The 18,929-nt window shown below is 43.2% G+C and overlaps 1 protein-coding gene across 8 annotated transcripts in view; it reads left to right on the top strand.

Moving 5' to 3' along the window:
* LOC146201321 (uncharacterized) overlaps window positions 1-18,929 on the top strand; it is a 464,239-nt gene that overhangs the window by 149,658 nt on the left and 295,652 nt on the right. For 5 of the 8 annotated variants that reach the window (XR_014705310.1, XR_014705311.1, XM_084595762.1 and 2 more), the window contains exons 4-6: window positions 5,669-5,734; window positions 14,731-14,810; window positions 16,630-16,777. Coding sequence is in view for 6 of the 8 variants with exons in the window: in XM_084595762.1 (XP_084451888.1) it covers window positions 5,669-5,734; window positions 14,731-14,810; window positions 16,630-16,777 (294 nt within the window). In the remaining 2 variants the exon portion in view is untranslated. The remainder of the gene's footprint in view (window positions 1-5,668; window positions 5,735-14,730; window positions 14,811-16,629; window positions 16,778-18,929) is intronic. The other 3 variants (XM_084595763.1, XM_084595765.1, XM_084595766.1) reach the window with 3 other exon arrangements.

The following is an 18,929-nucleotide window of genomic DNA, read 5'->3' on the forward strand; positions in this document are numbered from 1 at the left end:
GGGGTTATCATGATTCTCTTGATTAATGTGCGGTTTGGTGCTGCTTGGCTGGGTTATATATCTGTGTTTTTTTCAATAAACTTCAGTTGTGAGTTCAGCGCTTGTCCTGTCCGTTCTTCTCCTCCGTGCACGTCTTTTGCGCTGTTTTTCTATCATGTCACCATACCAACTCGCCCAGATGTCTCTTCTTTTACTATAACAGGATCTCCAGAATGTTCCTATCACTGTCTCAATCTAGTTGGAAACCTTCTAGAGAGAGCTTCTGTCGCTATCTCAGAATGTTCTCAAAACAGCTCTCTTATGTACTGACTACTTTTGTTACACTGCAAAAAGACGTTCATGCTAAGTCCGAAAGGTTCACTATCACAGGTGAGCAAACTGTGACGTTGTATGCTGCGCATATCAGAATGTAAAGACTGTTCTCAAGGCGAAGAGCTTCTGGGCAGATGACCAACAAAATATGAGTGAATTTAACTCAACTAACTTCGTTTTGCAGCTACAACACTCTCTGATACTATCATGCCTTGAGAACATCAAATTTGCGGAAATTCGCACGATAGCGGTAGTTTTATTGTTGAAACCGCTCACCGCCCTATTGTGCTCAGTGCTTCCGAGTGGGGCGAGTGGGACCCAACATACCACCGGAGAGAGCAGTGTCTCCACCCTAAAAGCGGAAGGCATCGAGGCACCCTGCTTGGTTCAAGTCAGGTGGGACACCTGGTATATATTTATATAATCGAGGTCCCATGACAATTTTTTGGTTTTGATGAAATATTTATATGCGGTGGGAAATTTCTCGACACAAAGGAATGGAGCCTCAATTTTGCAAGATATGTAGTAGTTTTCTCGAGAAAAAAAATCGTATTCACTACAGGTGGAAAATGCCGTTTTGGCCATTTCACAAAGTTGCAAGTTTGAAGACCTGTTTGTGTACCGAAATTGTGTACCAAAATTGGTGTCATCTATTATTTTATGCTCAGTAAACCTATGCAACTTTTACAATTACGAGAAATATTAGAAACCTGTTTTGTTCTTGCAATTAATTTAGTAAATATCACAAAAATTACTTTATGTTTGACACGCTGCAAAATAGTCCATTTTCAACCTTAAATGCAGGCATGATTTCGTAAAGTTGTTTTCACTAAACTTTCTGTCTTAATTATTCAGGTTATTTTCTTAATGTCAGGCAAAATTGGGAGCTCTAGACCACTAGGTGTGTTCTCCACAATGCATCAAATTCACCCAAATTTCGAGAACAGCAAAAAAAGCGCAACTTTGATTTTAATTTAAAAAAACATATCTTCAATCTTTAGGAAAATCCCGCTCAAGAATCCTCAGTACCTCAGAAATATTAATGACTAAACAAGTGTTGCGTTATATTGTTTAAAATTATAAAAATTAATATAAAACTGAGTGCTTGCTCTGAATATTGTCAATATTCAGCCCTGCATTCTGACCAGACTTAATAAAGCATTGCCGCTGAAACTTTTTCTCTATATTATCCGGGCCTTCTGCTTTATTCTAAGAAAAAATTGAAGCTCTAGAGTTGTCCGTTCCTTCTTCAAATTGTGAAATCTGTCAAAATTCTAAACTATCAAACTATGGCCAACTTTGATTCAAATTTTAAAAAACTACTGCTTCTTCGATTTTCATTGAATTTTCCTAAATACAATCCTAAGTACTTTATAAACATCAGGCACTAAGAAGTATTGCATGATGTAAAATAATTAGATATAAAACTACACGCATGTTTTCATTCTATAGAAGGGCTTCTCCTTAAGGAGTAGGAGTCAAAATTTTGATTTAGTATTTGCTTAATTTAGTTACGTCTTAGGCAATATCCAAAGCCTTCTCAGCTCTTATAAAGCCTTCTGCTTGTTGGCAAGTTTAAGATAGCTTAATATGGAATAAATTTGCTATTTCTGGCAATTTCATGGGAGAACGCTAGTAAGGCTAAATGTTTCTCTATCCTGTAATTTTTTATTGTTAGATGCAGTGGTATTCTATCCAGTTCTTAATTTTATTATTTAATTTCTCTGTTATGACAAAAATTAACAATATATTTTTGAAAATTGTGTTTCTTTTTTTTTTTTTAATGTGCACATAAGTACAATCATCAGCGATACGGTTTCCAGCGTGATAGTTTTGGTGGAATTTTGTAAGTCTTTATGCAGTAATGCGAATGAGCCGAGATGACAAGATATTCTTGTCGACAGAACTATCTAGCCAAGAGAAAGCCAACATGGAACGAACTAACATGCAAAGCATACGAGGAAATGACATCATTTTACATTTAGTAGGATTAAAAATCATTACCCATTGATTGCACCGTGCTTGTATGTTGTCTAGACCAATCTGTAAGAGTTAGTCAATAGGTAGGTAGATAAGTCATCGCCAAACAAATGATTATGGCGTCACACTTGGACGAGTAAGCCCTTCATGTAATGTAAATGCAGTAATTGCCACAGTTATCTGAACGGAACTGAGAAGGGTTAGTAAGAAATGATTTGATCTATGCAAGTAGATTAAGGTACATGCTTAACCTTTTTAGAATGGACTCCTTAGTTGCGACAACCACAAGCTCAGTGCCGAGCTGGGCTCTCGGATTCCAATGTGCCTTTCAATTCCCCTTAGGCCATCTTGTCAATAAATACTGATAATAAATGAATGAGGCCTACAAGGTTGGGGGTCATGGGTTTCAAGAGCGGAGCGCTTTTTTCATGCATGGTAGTGACAGCCACATCTCCAGGGTGACTTATGTGATGTTTTGAAGAAACTTGTGCTTTCTTCTCGATTCCGTCGACAATGTGACATCAACTGATGACAGGCACGGGAGTGGCAGCCGTGCCGGTGCTGTAGGGGGCAATGTGAAGAGACTCCTGTGGTCTTTACGGTATTAAATACTTCATGTTTTCACATTATTATGACTAAGCAGTTTTAAGCCTCTATTGATTTTTTTCTTTTTCCTCTTGGCGGGCCCCCATGAAGCGTCTCTACCAATATCTTTTTTTATCCTCGGTGGCCTCCTCTCATGGTCCCTTTAAGCACCAAACTGGTCTGGAGCCTCTTTAATTTTGCCGGTGTGTTGCCAGCGTCTGCCTTCATCACAAGTTACACAATTCTGCGCTTTGTCAGAAACATATGTATGCATGGTTCATGCTTTTCTTACTGCACCAGTAACTTCATGTTTTATGACCATGCACTCATATCGCCACCTTTCCAAGTGCAGCCGTCGAGCTGGAACGATCTTTTCCCGCTGCATCGCTGCCATCATCGGTCATCTGCAAATGTGTTGCTGCGCTTCATGTGTAAAGGAAACATTTTGTTTTATTTTTGCCCCGTCACTTATGTCAACAGAGTCTTTCAGGCAAGAAAATGAAAGTGGATAAAGTTGGCCCCCCCCCCCCCCCCCCCCATCAGAGAAGAGAGACCTCCCTCCCGAGCACTGGCAAGCTGAATGCGTAGTGGGTGGCGCTGTGTTACGTCATTAAGCATTAACCGCTAATTAATGTTCAGCAACTCACTGCGGAAGAATTTATGTCACGAACCATTCGTGAGCGGACAAGGCAGTTGTCTTGTGCAGCTGTGACCTTGGCTAGCTGATAGATGCTGCCACCACGAGCTTGCAGCTAACGAAAGTATGTGGCCGAGCTCTCTGGCGGCCTGTCAACGAGCCTGCTGTTGGCGCACATCAGAGCGGCATAAAAACAATGTAATATGCATTTGCCTGTAATATGCATATGCATATGCCTGTAGGCGAGTATTTGGATGATAGTTTGTCGCCACTTGGAGACCGAATTTACTGATGGCCCTGAGGTGTCCGAATAAATGAGCTTCGATTGCTGTATGTTTACACTGGCGTTAGGTAGGCATTTGGAATGATTGGGAGTGGTATTGACTAGGTTAACCTTTTCCAAGAAGAGTACAGTGTCAATAGCTTTGTGTTGACACCTTTGGGCCATCACATATCAAAGTTTGATTGAAAACAAATTCAGTCATCAGTTATTGGCTCTATGGAGTGTTTCTTCTAACTTGTACCAAGCGTAGGATCAGAGCTACATTTCTTTATTCTAGAGCAATAACATTATGGCAGCCTACGTGACTTGTTCGGAAAATAAGGATAATTTTCCCACTTTGGGTTTTGTGGCATTAGAAACTGTGGAACTATTTTTCTCAGTATTGGTATCTGTTACAAAAATGGCTTACAAGAATGGCATTGGTTTTTCATGGTCACTTTTTTGTGTGTTTAATCATTTTTCAGTATGCTAAAAATGAAAAAAATATAGGCTAACTAAGCAACAGTTGTGTTTCTCAAAAAATGTCATCCGAGGGCCCACAATACTAATATTATTAAGTAAAAATAGAATGGTAGGTTTCCTAATCTGGCATCTTGACGGGCTAGATGGTGCATTGCACCATCTAGTCCATCTTCAAGTTTTGTTAAACTGGCAGTTACTGAAAATTCAACAAGTTTCGAAAATGGTCCAACAAGACTCAAAATCATCCCTCTTTATTTTCACAACCCTGATATTCAAGGCAGCCTTTCGACAAAAAAAAACAGTGTGATTGGGCAAGAACATTCCTGGCAGTGATGTAAACTAGCCTCGCAGGTTTCAGTGAGATCGAGCAAGCGGTCCAAACAAACATTCTTTAAGAAAATAACTGTCTTGAAGAAACATAACAACAAACTGACGTGCGAAATTGTTGAAGCCACCTTCATCTTAGGGCTTACAGAAGGTTGCGTCAGCACCCCTTTCATCTCATTATCTCAAAAATAAATCGCCTTCCTGTCCTGTTTACTTCACCTGGATTTTAGAGGCACCTTGCACACGTTGCTCTTTTTTGTTCTAGCCATGTTAATTGGTGGCACTCCTCCCTTGTACTGCTAATCCTTTTACCGTTTCTCGCCTTCCCAAGTTCTAACATAATTGCACCCTCAACCCTGTTTTTTCTGCCTTTCTTCCACTTGTCATTTGTGCTGTTCGTCATGGAATTAATTTTCTAGTGTGGTTTTAGCAATGTGGTTTTGGCCTCTCTTATCTGTTGGTGTCCTGGACGGCGTGTGATTACCAGTTTGTTTTCGTGCCCTAATTGTCACATTATTTTCATTATTCCCCTGGTGGCCTTTTTCCGGAGTGTGTATATAAGGGCAGGTTTCAGTTTCTTCAAATAAATTTGAAAGCTCAGCGCTCTGTCCTATCTGCATATTTTTACCTGATTGTGTTTGCGCTGCTGATACCAATGGATTGCAAACAACTAGCCAGGCAGATCACGTTCTTCCAAGGTTGATGGCAAAAAAAACTAGCAATTTAGGATGTTTGATGACTTGGAGAAAACGAGTGCTCGTAGAAACCATCGTTACATTTTAAAGCTCGGTGCAAGTGCGTGTGTGTTTTGGCACACACTATTAGAGATTCTAGGAGGAGATTAGGAGAGAAGGAGGATGGGGTGAGATATTCTTAGAAGCCAGCATTCAGAGCGTGTGGTAGTTACGAGGGAATGTTGCCTTTTTTTGTGTGCCATTTTCATTACAGCTTTTGTTGGTAAGGGGAAGCTAATGAGGGACTTCTCTTTCTGCGATGGCAAGTATGTGGCTATTGGCTGACATAAGGAATTACTGATCAAAGCTCGTCCGGCTGAGCAGGGAACAATATCTCTGCTTGCGCAGGTGGTCTCTGGCCGCCAGTGCAGTCTGCTTGAAACGGCCCTGGACCACTGTCCGTGCAGAAGACAGGCAAGCGATTTTTTGCATTTGATGTAAAGGGTTCCCTCGGGAACTCCACACTGCCATTCACTAGAATGTTAGAGATGTCCGCGTTCTGGGTAAGCATGCATGGCGAGTTGCTCACCCTGCCGCCACAGCTCCAGTCCTGCTATTGTCGCGGGAGGCCGAGCAGAATATTGCACCCCAGGTTAGCCAAAACCAATAGTGGAAGCTTGTTACAATTTTTGGATAATTCTAACTGCATTACTTGGTCTGGCCAAGCTTTGCAGAAGCCTATGTGCATACAAAATGCTCTTTCATGCGAATACAAGTTGGTTCTGCTACGAGTAATTCAGCCAAAGAAACACACCTGTGACAGGGCAGTATATATAGTTACGAGGCTTCGTACCTCCAAGACTAGGAGAGAAGATAAAACCAGGTAGAACTATGGAAGAATGAGTAAAGCCAACTGGACCTCCGACACTTGCATGTGGGACCTCAGTAAGTTAACCACCGCTGGCTCGCAAGTACGCATAAATCGTACAGTCGGTGCGGGCCATAGTGGGTACCCAGCCCCATGTATGGCATCAGACAAGCGCTACGAGTCTTGCACCAGTTAAGGCACGACCAGGTAGAATTGGCATTGTAAGCGGTCATCACTATAGCACTGCTCGAACCTGAATCGCCTGGCCTACATGTTGCTAACTGCATGTCGTGCACATCTGACGTGCACGCAACGACAAGCGTGACAAAGCACTGGTGATGTCGTTTCAGACTATTGGTTTCTCTTTTATGAGCTTCGCTCCCTTCGTGCATCCCGCGGTGACTGCCGGCCGTGCGTCAGCCATCTAGCCGCGATCACAGTTTGACAGAGTTTTGGGCGATCATTGACAACGTTGGGCGTTTTCTGCGCTTCAGCCGTGTGATTGAAAATATGTGCTTGTCATGTGGTGTTCAGCGCATCGTGCTGTGGAGCCTCTCAGGCGTCGCAGGCTGCTTGTGATGGGGCACCGCTGTTACCGTGTCGCACTGTGAAGGATGCCGTGGAAGTCCTTGCCAGTTCTTTGACGCTATTGACAGTATGCACGCAATAAAGCATTGATGGGAACGTGAAAAATGGCCATTCTCATACTGGTCTCATTTAAAAAGCAACCACTGCTCTGTTTTTTGTCACTATAATGCAAGGGATTCTTGTCAGTTTTTTGGAGACCATTCAATAATTCGAACTTTGGATAATTTGAATTTTTTTCCCGGTTTCGTAAAATTCGATTAACGAGCCTTTACAGCAACAGTGACGTCGAGTCAGCAGCAACAGTGACGTCGATGCCGCGCAGGCCAGGAAAGGGTGCAGTCTAAAAATTCATTAAAAACAACTACGATGTTGGCGAGAGACCAGCAGATAACACTAATTGTGAGGTGGACCCACCATGAGTAAAATATTTAGCACAAAACAAAAGAAAGACAGGACAACACGGGCACTACTGACAACTGAGTGAGGCATATAAATATACAACAGGCCTGGCGCAGGCGCAACCTAGCAAGGAACTTTGAAAGCTGCATATAATCAGAGTTAGAGGCGATAGGAAGTCCATCTCAGCATTACACAAAACGATAGAAGTGTCACACAATTCTGACCCACTTTACTGATAAGCATGCTTCCGAGCTTTCAAAAGCAGTTTTTTGATGACTCCGACCAAGGATTGATACGCTATGGAAACATGGCTTACAACTGGAGCAAGCAATGCAGTGATTATCAAGATTCGTGCGCTCCTTATTTTCCAGGACTTTTGCGTGCTCCCTGAGACAGTCGTTCACGCAACGCGCAGTCTGGCCGATGTACACTTTGCCACTAGACAGAGGAATCTTGTAGACTACACTCGTAACGCACTGCACAGAACACTTGTCATGGTTCTTCTGACAGCTTTACTTTTTATCTTTGCAGTTAATTAGACAGCTCGGCTGAGCAAGTTCTTGGGGGCTGAAAAGGTTTCTTGGATTCTGCCTCAGGAAGGGAATTACACCACTGGAAGTGTCTTGTTTGGTCCTGTTTCGCCATCGTAGGGACATGCAAAAGGAGTATTGAAAATCCTGCTATCCGAACTGTGGCCCCAAGTGCGTTTATACTTCGATTGGCTAAGGATTGCCACCTATGCTCACCAGCCAGAATGGATTGCGGATAGGCGATTTTTCTTCCTGAAACCCCCGCAGGGGGCACATGTTAAAGCAGGTGTTTGTGTGGGCTGTGTGACACCACGGACCCCGAGCACCCACGCTTAGCCGTGCGTGGCGTCGCCGTGTCTGGGAAAAATGGGATCCTGGTGGTTGAGCCGATGCTGAGTGCTTGGACCTTTAAGGCCCCTCGGCAGAGGCAACACACCACTTTGGCCTATGCTTCCCATAGACGGCACCTCCGGGCTGACCCACCTGGGGGATATCTGCAGTCCCCTTCATCTTTCACTTTCCTATCTCTTTTCTCGGCACTGTCCTGTCTCCTCTTCATTTCTTGTTTTTCCTTTTTTCTTGGCAGTGAGGGTTAACCTTGTGTGGAGCAGCTACCCTGAGTTGCCCATTTTGGTTATAGTAGTGGTGTACTGCTGGCTTGGGCAGGACTTTTTGCAAGTTCCTGTCCCGCCCCCTCGTTGGGCTCCATGGTAGGTGGCAGGCACAACTACCGAAAAAACAAACACTTTCATGGATCCTTTATCCCAAACAAATGATCGCCCTCCAAGCAAAAGAGGGTGGACCGATGCTACGATGAACCATTTTTTTTTGTGAAAACGAATGAGACGTTCCCAAAAGTTTTACATTGTGCATAGTGAGGAACCTGAAAAACCTGCTAGAAAAATCTCCCCTTTCATTGTGTCAAAGTGTATCACTAAAAACCTGGGCCCTGGATACAAAGTATCAAAACTTGCAAATGATGACCTCTTGCTAGAAGTACAAACTAAGTACCAGTCCTCCAACCTGAAAACAATGTGTCATATGGCGACAACTCCCCACCGATCCTTGAACATTATAAAAGGAGGGATATCTGAAATAGACTTCATTGCTCTCACTGAAGACGAAATGGCAGAAGGACTAGCAGACCAAAATGTCATAGCTGTTCACAGAATAAAAATCTGATAGGATGACAAGGAGACCCCTACAAAACATCTGGTCCTTACTTTCAAAAGCTGCATTCTCCCAGAGTCAATTGAAGTCGGATACATGAAAATAAACGTCTGACCGTACATTCCAAATCCAAGGAGATGCTTCAACTGCCAGAAATACGGCCATGGTTCGCAAAGTTGCCGTGGCCGCAAAACTTGTGTGAAATGTGTTGCGAATGACCACAAATGTGCGAACTGTAAAGGGGATCACCCCGCATACTCTCGATCCTGCCAAAAATGGAAAGAAGAAAAGCAGATCATAACACTGAAAACAACAAAGAGGCACGTACCCTGTACAACAAAAACAAGAACGCATTTCAGTTCTCAGTGAAACTCGCCGATGTGGTGCGACAGCCCCAGCACCTACTCGGGCCTCAAACGAGCCTGGGGTAGTGCCATCACCTGCCCCGGTGGAAGCAGCTCACCCCCAAAACAGGCTACGCATCCCTCAGGGTCGGCGGGCCACAAGAGATCTGCCCACGAGGCAAGGTCTAAGAAGAAGGAACACGTGCCTCTGGCACGTTCGTCCAGCACCTCACAAGAGGTAATGGACACAAGCCAGGACAGCTCTTTGTCGTCTTCGTCGCAGAGACGGTGGGGGAACGAATCGGAAGAGACAAGGCCCGAATCACGGGCCCTGAAAAAAAAGAACCCAACTTAGTCTCCTAGCCTTTAACAAAATAAGATGGCATTGTAGAGGACTTGTAAAGAATATTAACGATGTAAAAGACATCCTAGATACATTGTCGCCAGTTGCACTGTGCACACAGAAAACAAATTTAGGTTCCAAATACACAAATATACTGAAAAATTATCAGGTCTTCTGCTGAGATCAAGAGCAAGCAAGCTTTCGGGCAGCGCGGCCATCATATTACAAAGTGGAGTTCCAGCTCAAGAACTGAAATTACTCTCTTAGAAGCTGTAGCAGCCACAATAATTGCCTTTAAAACCCTTACTGTGTGTTCTGTGAATCTTGAGCCAAATCTTAAAATAACCCTTCATGATTTAGAAAACCTTTTTAGCCAACTACCAGAACCCTACCTGGTAGTAGGAGATTTTAATGCACATTCTCCTTTGTGGGGAAGTGAAAAAAGCGCTACACGTGGATAGCTTATTGAGGATTTTATTCTTAGTTCTGACATTTGCTTGTTGAACTCCTGTAAGCCCACATACTGCTCACCAAGCTCAGGAAAAATGAGTTTTTTTAGATTTGGCTTTTAATTCAGCTTCCATTTTTAATGATCTTAAATGGGATGTTCTGAATAATCCATATGGTAGTGACCACCTGCCAGCAATAATCAGCTTAACACCCTCACCGTCAGTCATGCAGACCAAGCCGAAACGGTGCAAACTTCACTTAGCAGATTGGGAGCTTTTTAAAGTAAAGGCGAATTTAGAAACAGTTTTCTCAGATGCCCTTAGTGTCGGCAAACTAAATGAGTTCACAACATGCATTCTCACTGCCGCACGCCTCACATTTCCACAGTCTTTAGTTTTGATGCGACAAAACCACAAGGTGTGGGGGTCACGGGAATGTAAGGAGGCCAAAAAACGACAAAATAAAGCATGGAGTGTTTTCCGAAGGTATCCTGCACACGAAAATTTTAGTTTTTAACAAGGCCAGAGCTAAAGTGGGATACATTCGTCACAACTCCGAAAAAGAATCCTGGCAGAGGTATGTCACATCAATAAATAGCTCAATGACATCTAAGAAAATGTGGGAATAAGTAAATAAACTCAGTGGAAACTTTTTCCCCTTCGCAATTCCCAACCTTACAGCCCCTGGTGTTCAGACTAGCATAGAAGAACAGGCCGATATACTAGGCGAACATTTCACACACGTTCTTCACACTGCACAGAAACATTCTTAAAATACAAAAACATGGCTTAGAAATAAAGGCTGTCAACAATTGGTGGCAGAAATGAACCGTATAATAGTTTTATTACGCTCCAAGAAATAAAGAATGCCCTAGCTGCTGGAAAGCAGACTGTGCCTGGCCCTGATGAAATTCATTATGAAATGCTGGCTCATTTATCCAAATCAGGCACTTGTGAAATTCTTCAACAAAATTTGGACTCTGGGAAAACTCCCAGAGTCTTGGAAACAAGCTGTTATTGTTCCGTTTCTAAAACCGGGAAAGCCACCGACCTCAGCTGGCCGTTACAGGCCCATAGCTCTGACCAGCTGTTTAGCAAAATGTTTTGAAGTGTTTTAAACATCCGATTAACATTCATTTTAGAATCTCATAAACTTCTTAATATTCATCAATGTGGTTTTAAAAAAGATAGCGCACCACTTAGAACCGACCATTTAGTGCGTCTTGAAAATACTGTCCGGGAAGCTTTCATACACAAACAAAATTGGCTGGCCGTTTTCTTTGACACGGAAAAGGCATACAACATGACTTGGAGATTCAGGATTCTACGCTATATAGCAGATTTAGGCATCCGGGGCCGGATGCTCAACGTTCTGAAGGACTTTCGGTCAGGTCGTTCATTTCAAGTACGTCTCGGTACCACCTTGTCAAGGAACTGTATTCAAAATAATGGGGTATCTCAGGGGTGCATTTTAAGCAAAACACTGTTTATTGTAAAAATGAATTCTATTACAAAGTAATCTCAAAATTCATTATGTTCTCACTGTATGCTGACGACCTTCGAATAGCCTGCACAGTATGTCGACGACCTTCGAATAGCCTGCACATGCTCAAACATATCAATTTCTGAAAGACAAGTACAATTAACACTAAATAAACCAGCCTCATGGGCTGATAAAGATGGGTTCAAATTTTCCCACAGAAGACAGTGGCAGTAATGTTCTTTGCTGAAACGAGTATACAGATCGATCTCAAGCTACACTTAAATGGGACTGAGTTGCCAGTAAAGAGTGAACATAAATTTTTGGGTGTAAAATTCGACAGAAAATTAACATTTCTGCCTCACATAAACATTCTAAAAAGGAAAGCTATGCAATCTCTAAACATACTGAAGGTTCTCTCTCGGAAACACCGGGGGTCTGATAGGGCGTGTCTTCTGCGAATATATAGATCTGTTGTGGGGTCCAGCTTGGACTACGGGTCCATTGTCTACAGGTCAGCTAGACCATCATATCTAAAGAAATCGGAGCTGGTACATAACTTAGGTTTGCGTCTTCCTTGTGGCGCTTACAGAACATCCCCTGTTGATAGTCTGTATGTGAAGACAAATGAGCCTCCGCTGAAAGATAGAAAAGCTTCACTCATGTGTGCTTATGTCCTTAGAATAAGGTCACAGAAAAAATACCTCCGCTGTCCAATAGTCTCAACATGCCGCTCATGAGTAATTTTCACAAATAGACCACAAGCAACGAGGTCACTGATAATGCGTTTCGAAGACATTTGTAGTGTGCTAGAAATTCTGAACACCTTGCCCGATACTGCACCAAAAAACAGTCCCCTGCCCTCATGGTACAAACTTCCAACAGTCTGTGATCTCACTCTAACACACTTCAACAAAAGCCAAACTCAGAGCATATAATACAATTCCGCACAATGAAAGAAAAGTACAGTAATTATACAGAGTTTTATGCAGATGGATCAAAAACTTCTACCTATGTTGGCTGTGTCGTAGTGGAAGAGAACGGGGAAAAAATAATTAGGCTTCCTCAGTGCGCATCAATCTTTACAGCTGAATACTGTGCTATCCTGACAGCTGTAGAAAAAATAGTGAATGAAGGCATTGGGAACAGTGTCATCTACACGGATTCGTTGAGTGTACTGATGGCTTTAAATCACAGAAATGCTGCCATGCCTCTACTTGGTGACATAATACATAATGTAAAAATTATCCCGACACAAGGACATAACATAGTGTTCTGTTGGGTCCCAAGTCACGTAGGCATTGACAGCAATGAAAGAGCAGACAAATGTGCTGCACTTGCTCACAACAAATCAATTCAGAAAGTGAACATGCCACATAGAGATCGCATGAAATTAATAAAACAAACTGAAAGATAAATAGCAGTCTACATAGAACAACCAAAAAAATAAGTTGCGCCTCATAAAGCCCGTTAGGAGAATGGAAATCGAGCATGCATCAACAATTTGTGGAAGTGATAGTATACCGTCTTCGTATTGGCACGACTGCTGTGAAGCTTGTGGATGGTCAGCAGAGGCTGGAAGTGGTCCCGTATCGGCACAAGGTCTCCCACAACCTGAAAAGGGTAGCAAATCACTTTAATGTGCCGATGGTCTTTTTCAGCCACCACGAAACTTGCTCAGCTGAGCCGTTGCATTAATTGGGAAGATAAGATAAGAAGATAAGACCTTCATCTACAAGATTCCTCTATCTTGTGACAAAGTGTACATCGGCCAGACTGGGCGTTGCACGAACAATCATCTCGGGGAGCATGCAAAAAATCTGGAAAATAAGAAGCGCACAAATCTTGTTGAACATTGCATGGCTTGCTCTAGTTGCGAGCCATGTTTCTGTACGTATCAATTCTTGGTAAGAGTCGTCAAGAAACTGCTCGTGAAATCTTGGAAGCATACTTTATCAGGAAAGTAGGTCAGGATTGTGTAAGTGACACTTGTATCGTTTTTTTTTTTGTGTGTGTAATGCTGAGATGGACTTCCTATCGCGTCTACTCTGATTGTATGTGGTTTTCTAAGTTCCTTGCTAGCTTGGACCTGCACTGGCCTGTTGTATATTTATATGCAGAAGACTATATATCAATATGCAGAAGACTAAGATAATGTTCAACAGCCTCTCGAAGGAACAGCAGTTTACGTTAGGTAGCGAAGCACTGGAAGTAGTAGGCGAATATGTCTACTTAGGACAGGTAGTAACCGCAGATCCAGACCATGAAAAGGAAATAACAAGAAGAATAAGATTGGGATGGAGCGCATTTGGCAAGCACTCTCAGATTATGACTAGCAGCTTACCGGTATCGCTGAAAAGGAAAGCACCTGTACTCACCTATGGGGCTGAAATGTGGAGGCTAACCAAGAGGGTTCTACTAAGTTGAGGACAACTCAGAGGGCTATGGAACGAAAAATGGTAGGGGTAACATTAAGAGATAGGAAGCGCACAGAGTGGGCCCGAGAAAAAGCTGGCATTCTAGTGGACATCAAGAATAAGAAATGGGCATAGGCAGGACGTGTAGGGCGAAGAGAGGATAACCGATGGCCGCTTAGGGTAACAAACTGGATTCCAAGGGAAGGAAAGCGTAGCAGGGGGCGGCAGGAAGTTAGGTGGGCTGATGAGGTTAAGAAGGTCGCAGGGGTCAAGTGGATGCAACTAGCATAGCACAGGGTTAATTGGAGAAATATGGGAGAGGCCTTCGCCCTGCAGTGGGTATAGTCAGGCTGATGATGATGATATTTATATGCCTCGCTCTCCTTCAATAAATCAGTTGTCAGTAGCGCCCATGTTGTCCTGTCTTTCTGTCGTTTGCGCTAAATATTATACTCGTAATGTAAGAATGCCAACTAGCCCAACATTTAGCTCTTTTAAATTGTGAGGTGGACTTGTGCACGTCTATTTCAAGATACTGACGCTGGCAGTGCAGGCACATGGTACACCATGGTAAAGAACAATGTGAAGGACAGAACACGAACACAAGGAAGCAGACACCGCAGGCCTAGTTCACTTCATTTGAGGTTGGGATTCTTAAAAATTGTACTTTGCAGTAAGTGTTTAAGGGGACAAACTTTATTCGATGCAGCAGATTTATTTTTGGTTTTTTGGAAGCTAGTGTTGATATTCTGCTGCAGATGATACAGCAAACTTGTAGTGTGTGCACACATGTGGAGAAAAGTGATGGCAGGTCATTTATCTTTCAGAATAATGTTGCACTTGGTGGTGCTTTGACTTCGTGCCATTTTGTTTGGTGCGTAGCAGGAACCAGACGCTCAACCTGAGGAGCAGCCAACCGACCTGCCTTCAGCTCTGGCTGCCCTGGAAGCTGAGCGGAACAGGTATGCTTCCACTGCAAGCTTGAAAGCAGCAGTCATTGCCAGAGCTTTTGGATCATGCGATTTGTGAAACTCCGCTTCAAAAAGTGACCGGATTTTGTGCGCATTTTTCGGATGTCTATGAATTGTCGCGCCATCTGGAAGCGCTCAATACAAGCTTTTTGCTATTGCCTCCATTGCCTTTTAGAAATCAAAATTTTCTCTCCTCTTTTCCATCTTCTATATGGCTGTTGTCCTAATAATTTTTGCTGCTGCAAGTCTTCAACTAATTTTATTTTTCATAACGGCTGTGCATTTATTAACAACCAGAAAGTTTGGAATTTAGACGCAGCTTCCTTTAATGACCGCGGGTGCCGCCACCATTCGTAAACACCCCGATTTTGACCAATCAAAACCGCCGTTTTTTGATACATGGGCCCTGTGGGAAGTTTTGCAACTGGTAGTCTTGAGGAGCTCTGGTCATTGCGTGGTGTTCATGTGGTGGCCGTACGAAGGGCTCACCACAGTATGGTGGTTGCTTGTGGCCTTTGTAATGTTGCAGAAGCTCTCGTAGCAATGCTAGACAAGAATGACTGGCAGCATTTTTGAGGAGTTTGTGCATGCAAAGTGGCAAAATGTATGGCTCACAAATAGGCTCCTAAAGCGTGATTTGGCAGGAATGATGGCGTGACGGACAGGGATATCCTAATCAGTCTCCTGTTTGTTTTGTGCCATTACATTAATCGCCTTACTTGTTTATGCCTGTTTTGTTGCAGAGAAATTGAAAGCTTTTGTTTTTTGTTGATAGTTTTCAGCTCACCTAGTTACAAACGTCTTAGGGGAGGCCTCGTAGTAAACAGTGAAATGGGAATGCTTGTCAGAATTACAAATTGAACTAGACAAAAGCAGTTGTGCACAATAGAGTGAATGTTTAGATTATTTAATTGCAGTGAATAGATTTTGTGCTGTTTGCCTCTGTTACTCCATGGGTACAAGATGTGTGATGCCATTCTTCTGTAAGTAGCAGTACCGGGAACCACGGCATATCTTTGGTGCACTTGTGTGCGCATAATGAATGGCAGAAACTGTGTTGTCAGCTCAGTGACTATGGCTGAAGGGCAGCGTATGGTGCTGAATCTTCTGTGAACAGCGCGAACAATGCTGGCCAGGGTCACCTCATATTATTCAATGGGCCGTGTGTTAAAGGACAAGGAAAAGATTAGCCAGGCCCTGCACTCTTCAGTGTGCACCTTTGGTCTTTTAGCTACGCTAAGACAATGGAAGAAGTTCTGGCTCTGTCTTTTTTTATGGCAACAACCTAGTAAGGATGAACCTTGCAAAAGTAGGTATCGGAGGGTGCTTTTTGTATGTGTCAGTAAGCCATCTGCATGAGTGACCACGCAAATGGTGAAAGTGAAATATGCTTTATGTATTAGTACATGATGTAACACGTGCATTATAACAAGATCTCGTGCATAACATCAGGGTGTTACTTGTTACAAAAGCTTACACTAACAGTGTGTGTGCTGATTAATTGCACCAACAAAGTACTAGGAACAAGGCGAATCGGAACTGTTTCATCAAAATATTTGTTTGGGCGTGTTGGTGAGACATGATATTGTCTTTCCAGAAGTAGCTCTAGAATGAAAGGATGCCCATAGGCACAGCAGTACCTTTTGATTATGGAATAGTTTACATTTGTGATCTTTAAGAAAATCTAGCTGGGCACAGCAAGCATTTTTTAAACTTCTGGTCTGCCATTAACACCACAGCCAGGAAGTTAGTAAACGTGCGAATGTCCATCAAAGATTGGCCTGATTGGTGTGTCCATTGCGGTGAACAGGGGCCGAGAGCTGATGCGGCTCAACGTGGTTCTGCGCGAGCACCTGGAGATAACCACTCGCACCAATGAGGAGCTGACGACTGATGTGCATGAGCTCACTGAGGAATGGCGCCATGCAGAACACTCCTCGGACAACCAGCAAATGCAGGTGCAAAATCCGTTGGTACCCAAGAGATATGTGTGATTTACTTTCTGCACCTTCGTTTCGAGCACTGAGTGAACAGGTTGATTGCCGAGCATGCTTGCATAACAACCAGAAGCAATGTAAAATCAAGGCGGCTCAAGAGGAGTTAAATGCAAGCAAGGTTTAAAAATAAACATGGTGTTCTTTAGCCCCCAGTGAAACGAACTGAGAGCTGTTGAGAGTTGCTAATTTGCAGCATTTTTTGTTTGCCAAAGTCCAATAATTAGTAAATCTACTTAGCTAACTTAGGAGCAAAGTCTCAGTGCAAAAGCTGTTGAGCCTCTCGAAAAACAACCAGCTGCTGTTTCCATCATGCTGGCATTTATACAAAGTGCCTCCTGACGGGCTATAAATGATAATTTGCACATTAAAAAGAAAAAAGCTTCCACTTTCACGTAACAGTGGCGTAACTTCAAAGCACTGGAACAACTCCCAAATAAGAAAAATGTGCTTTTCTTTGGGACTCTGTTGCCAATGAAGCTTTGTGTTTTCACTGGGCGATTGATTTAGGCTAGCTGCTAGTCACGTGACATTCTTCTTTCGAGGCCGTGAAATACAGTTAAGTAATTTTTAGCAAGGTGGAAACAATGTAGCTAGCCATTTCTCGAGGTGATCTACAACATTTACTTTGGCTCTTTTTCTAAGCCAGTAATTAAAAGCTCAGCAAAATAGTCTGTGCTAATTAATGAACTTTGGGGAATGAAGAAGCAATGCAGACTAGGAGAGGCAACTCCCAATGGCTGTCCAGTGGTTTCGCAAGGGCTAGCGCACATAGCGGTATTAGAGAGTTTGTTTACCGTGATCCGCAACCCGCTACTGTGATCTGCAATCTGCTACCCTGATCTGCCACCGCATGTTGCACTGCGCTTGACCAGATCCCCTTGACGCCGATAGATGGTGGCACATAGACCTCCCGCGTCAGCTTGCGCACACCGTGCACGTGCGGTAGAGGATCACGGTAAGCTAAATCTCTCTATTTAAAACCTCTCTATTTATTTGGTTACATTCAGCTAGGATACCCGGCAACACACACACAGTTCCAGCATGAAACTGGTGCCTTTTTGTTTTTCTTTTTTGATTTCGCTTTGTCTCTGGCTGTTATGAAAACGTTTGAGATCACTCCGGCACCCACATTGAGGGAATGCTTAAGCATTCTTTGTGGAAGAAAGAAGAGACGCAGAAGGAGAAGAGGATTCCAGTTTGTGGCATCACACCTTGACGTGACACCCCATGGAAGTTGGGTAATACGTGACTCCCCTTGGATGTTGACATTACTCCCTTCTTCTTCCGACTGACCTCATCTGATTGACTTCATTGGCTCTAATTAATGAGCTCTCTTAATCATCTCTAACTAATTAATTAAAATGACTCGGGGGTGTGTGCGAACATTGCTGTAGAGTCAATCGAAACAGAAGCTCTGGGCTTGTTTAATCCACCTCCAAAACTGTTCCTCCAGTATGTCGATGACAGTCTTTGTGTGATTCAGTGACAGAATGCAAGCCGATTCCTCAACCACCTAAGCTCCTTCCAACCGACAATTCAATTCACAATGGAAAAAGAAACTGATGACACCATTTCCTTCCTTTTCGTGCTTATTAAAGGATACCCAATGGGATGGCACCTTCAGAGTACCGAAAGCCGGCACACACTGGTCGGTACATGAGCTTCCGTTCAGCGCACCCTATTGGACATAAGCTCTTTGTTGCGTAAGCACTTTACAGCCATGCTCTCCGTCTGTGCTCCAGCCTTAAGAAACTTGACGCCAACCTGCAGGTGGTGAGTAACGACCTTTCAAACAACGGGTACCTGCAACATATCCTCAAGACTGCCGAACAACTCTGCTTGCGTCAAAACTCGGATGAAAAGGTCACTGACAAAAGCAAGCAGCCAAGCATCCAGTACGCTCCAGGAGTCAGCGAGGCAAAAGCCAGAATATCTAAAGAATACAGCATCCATATCGCCCACGTGCCATTAAGCAAGCGAAAACAAAAACTTATGAGAGCGAAGGATCGGGTCAAATCTAATCGATATCCTGGAGTTGTATAGAAGACTCCATGTAATAATTGTGGAATATTGTTGAATCCGGTAATTTTGTCATGCGTTTGAAGCAGCATCA

This window comes from Amblyomma maculatum, chromosome 2 (genome assembly GCF_055883805.1).
Source record: "Amblyomma maculatum isolate TAMU_Amacu chromosome 2, ASM5588380v1, whole genome shotgun sequence".
NCBI lineage: Eukaryota > Metazoa > Arthropoda > Arachnida > Ixodida > Ixodidae > Amblyomma > Amblyomma maculatum.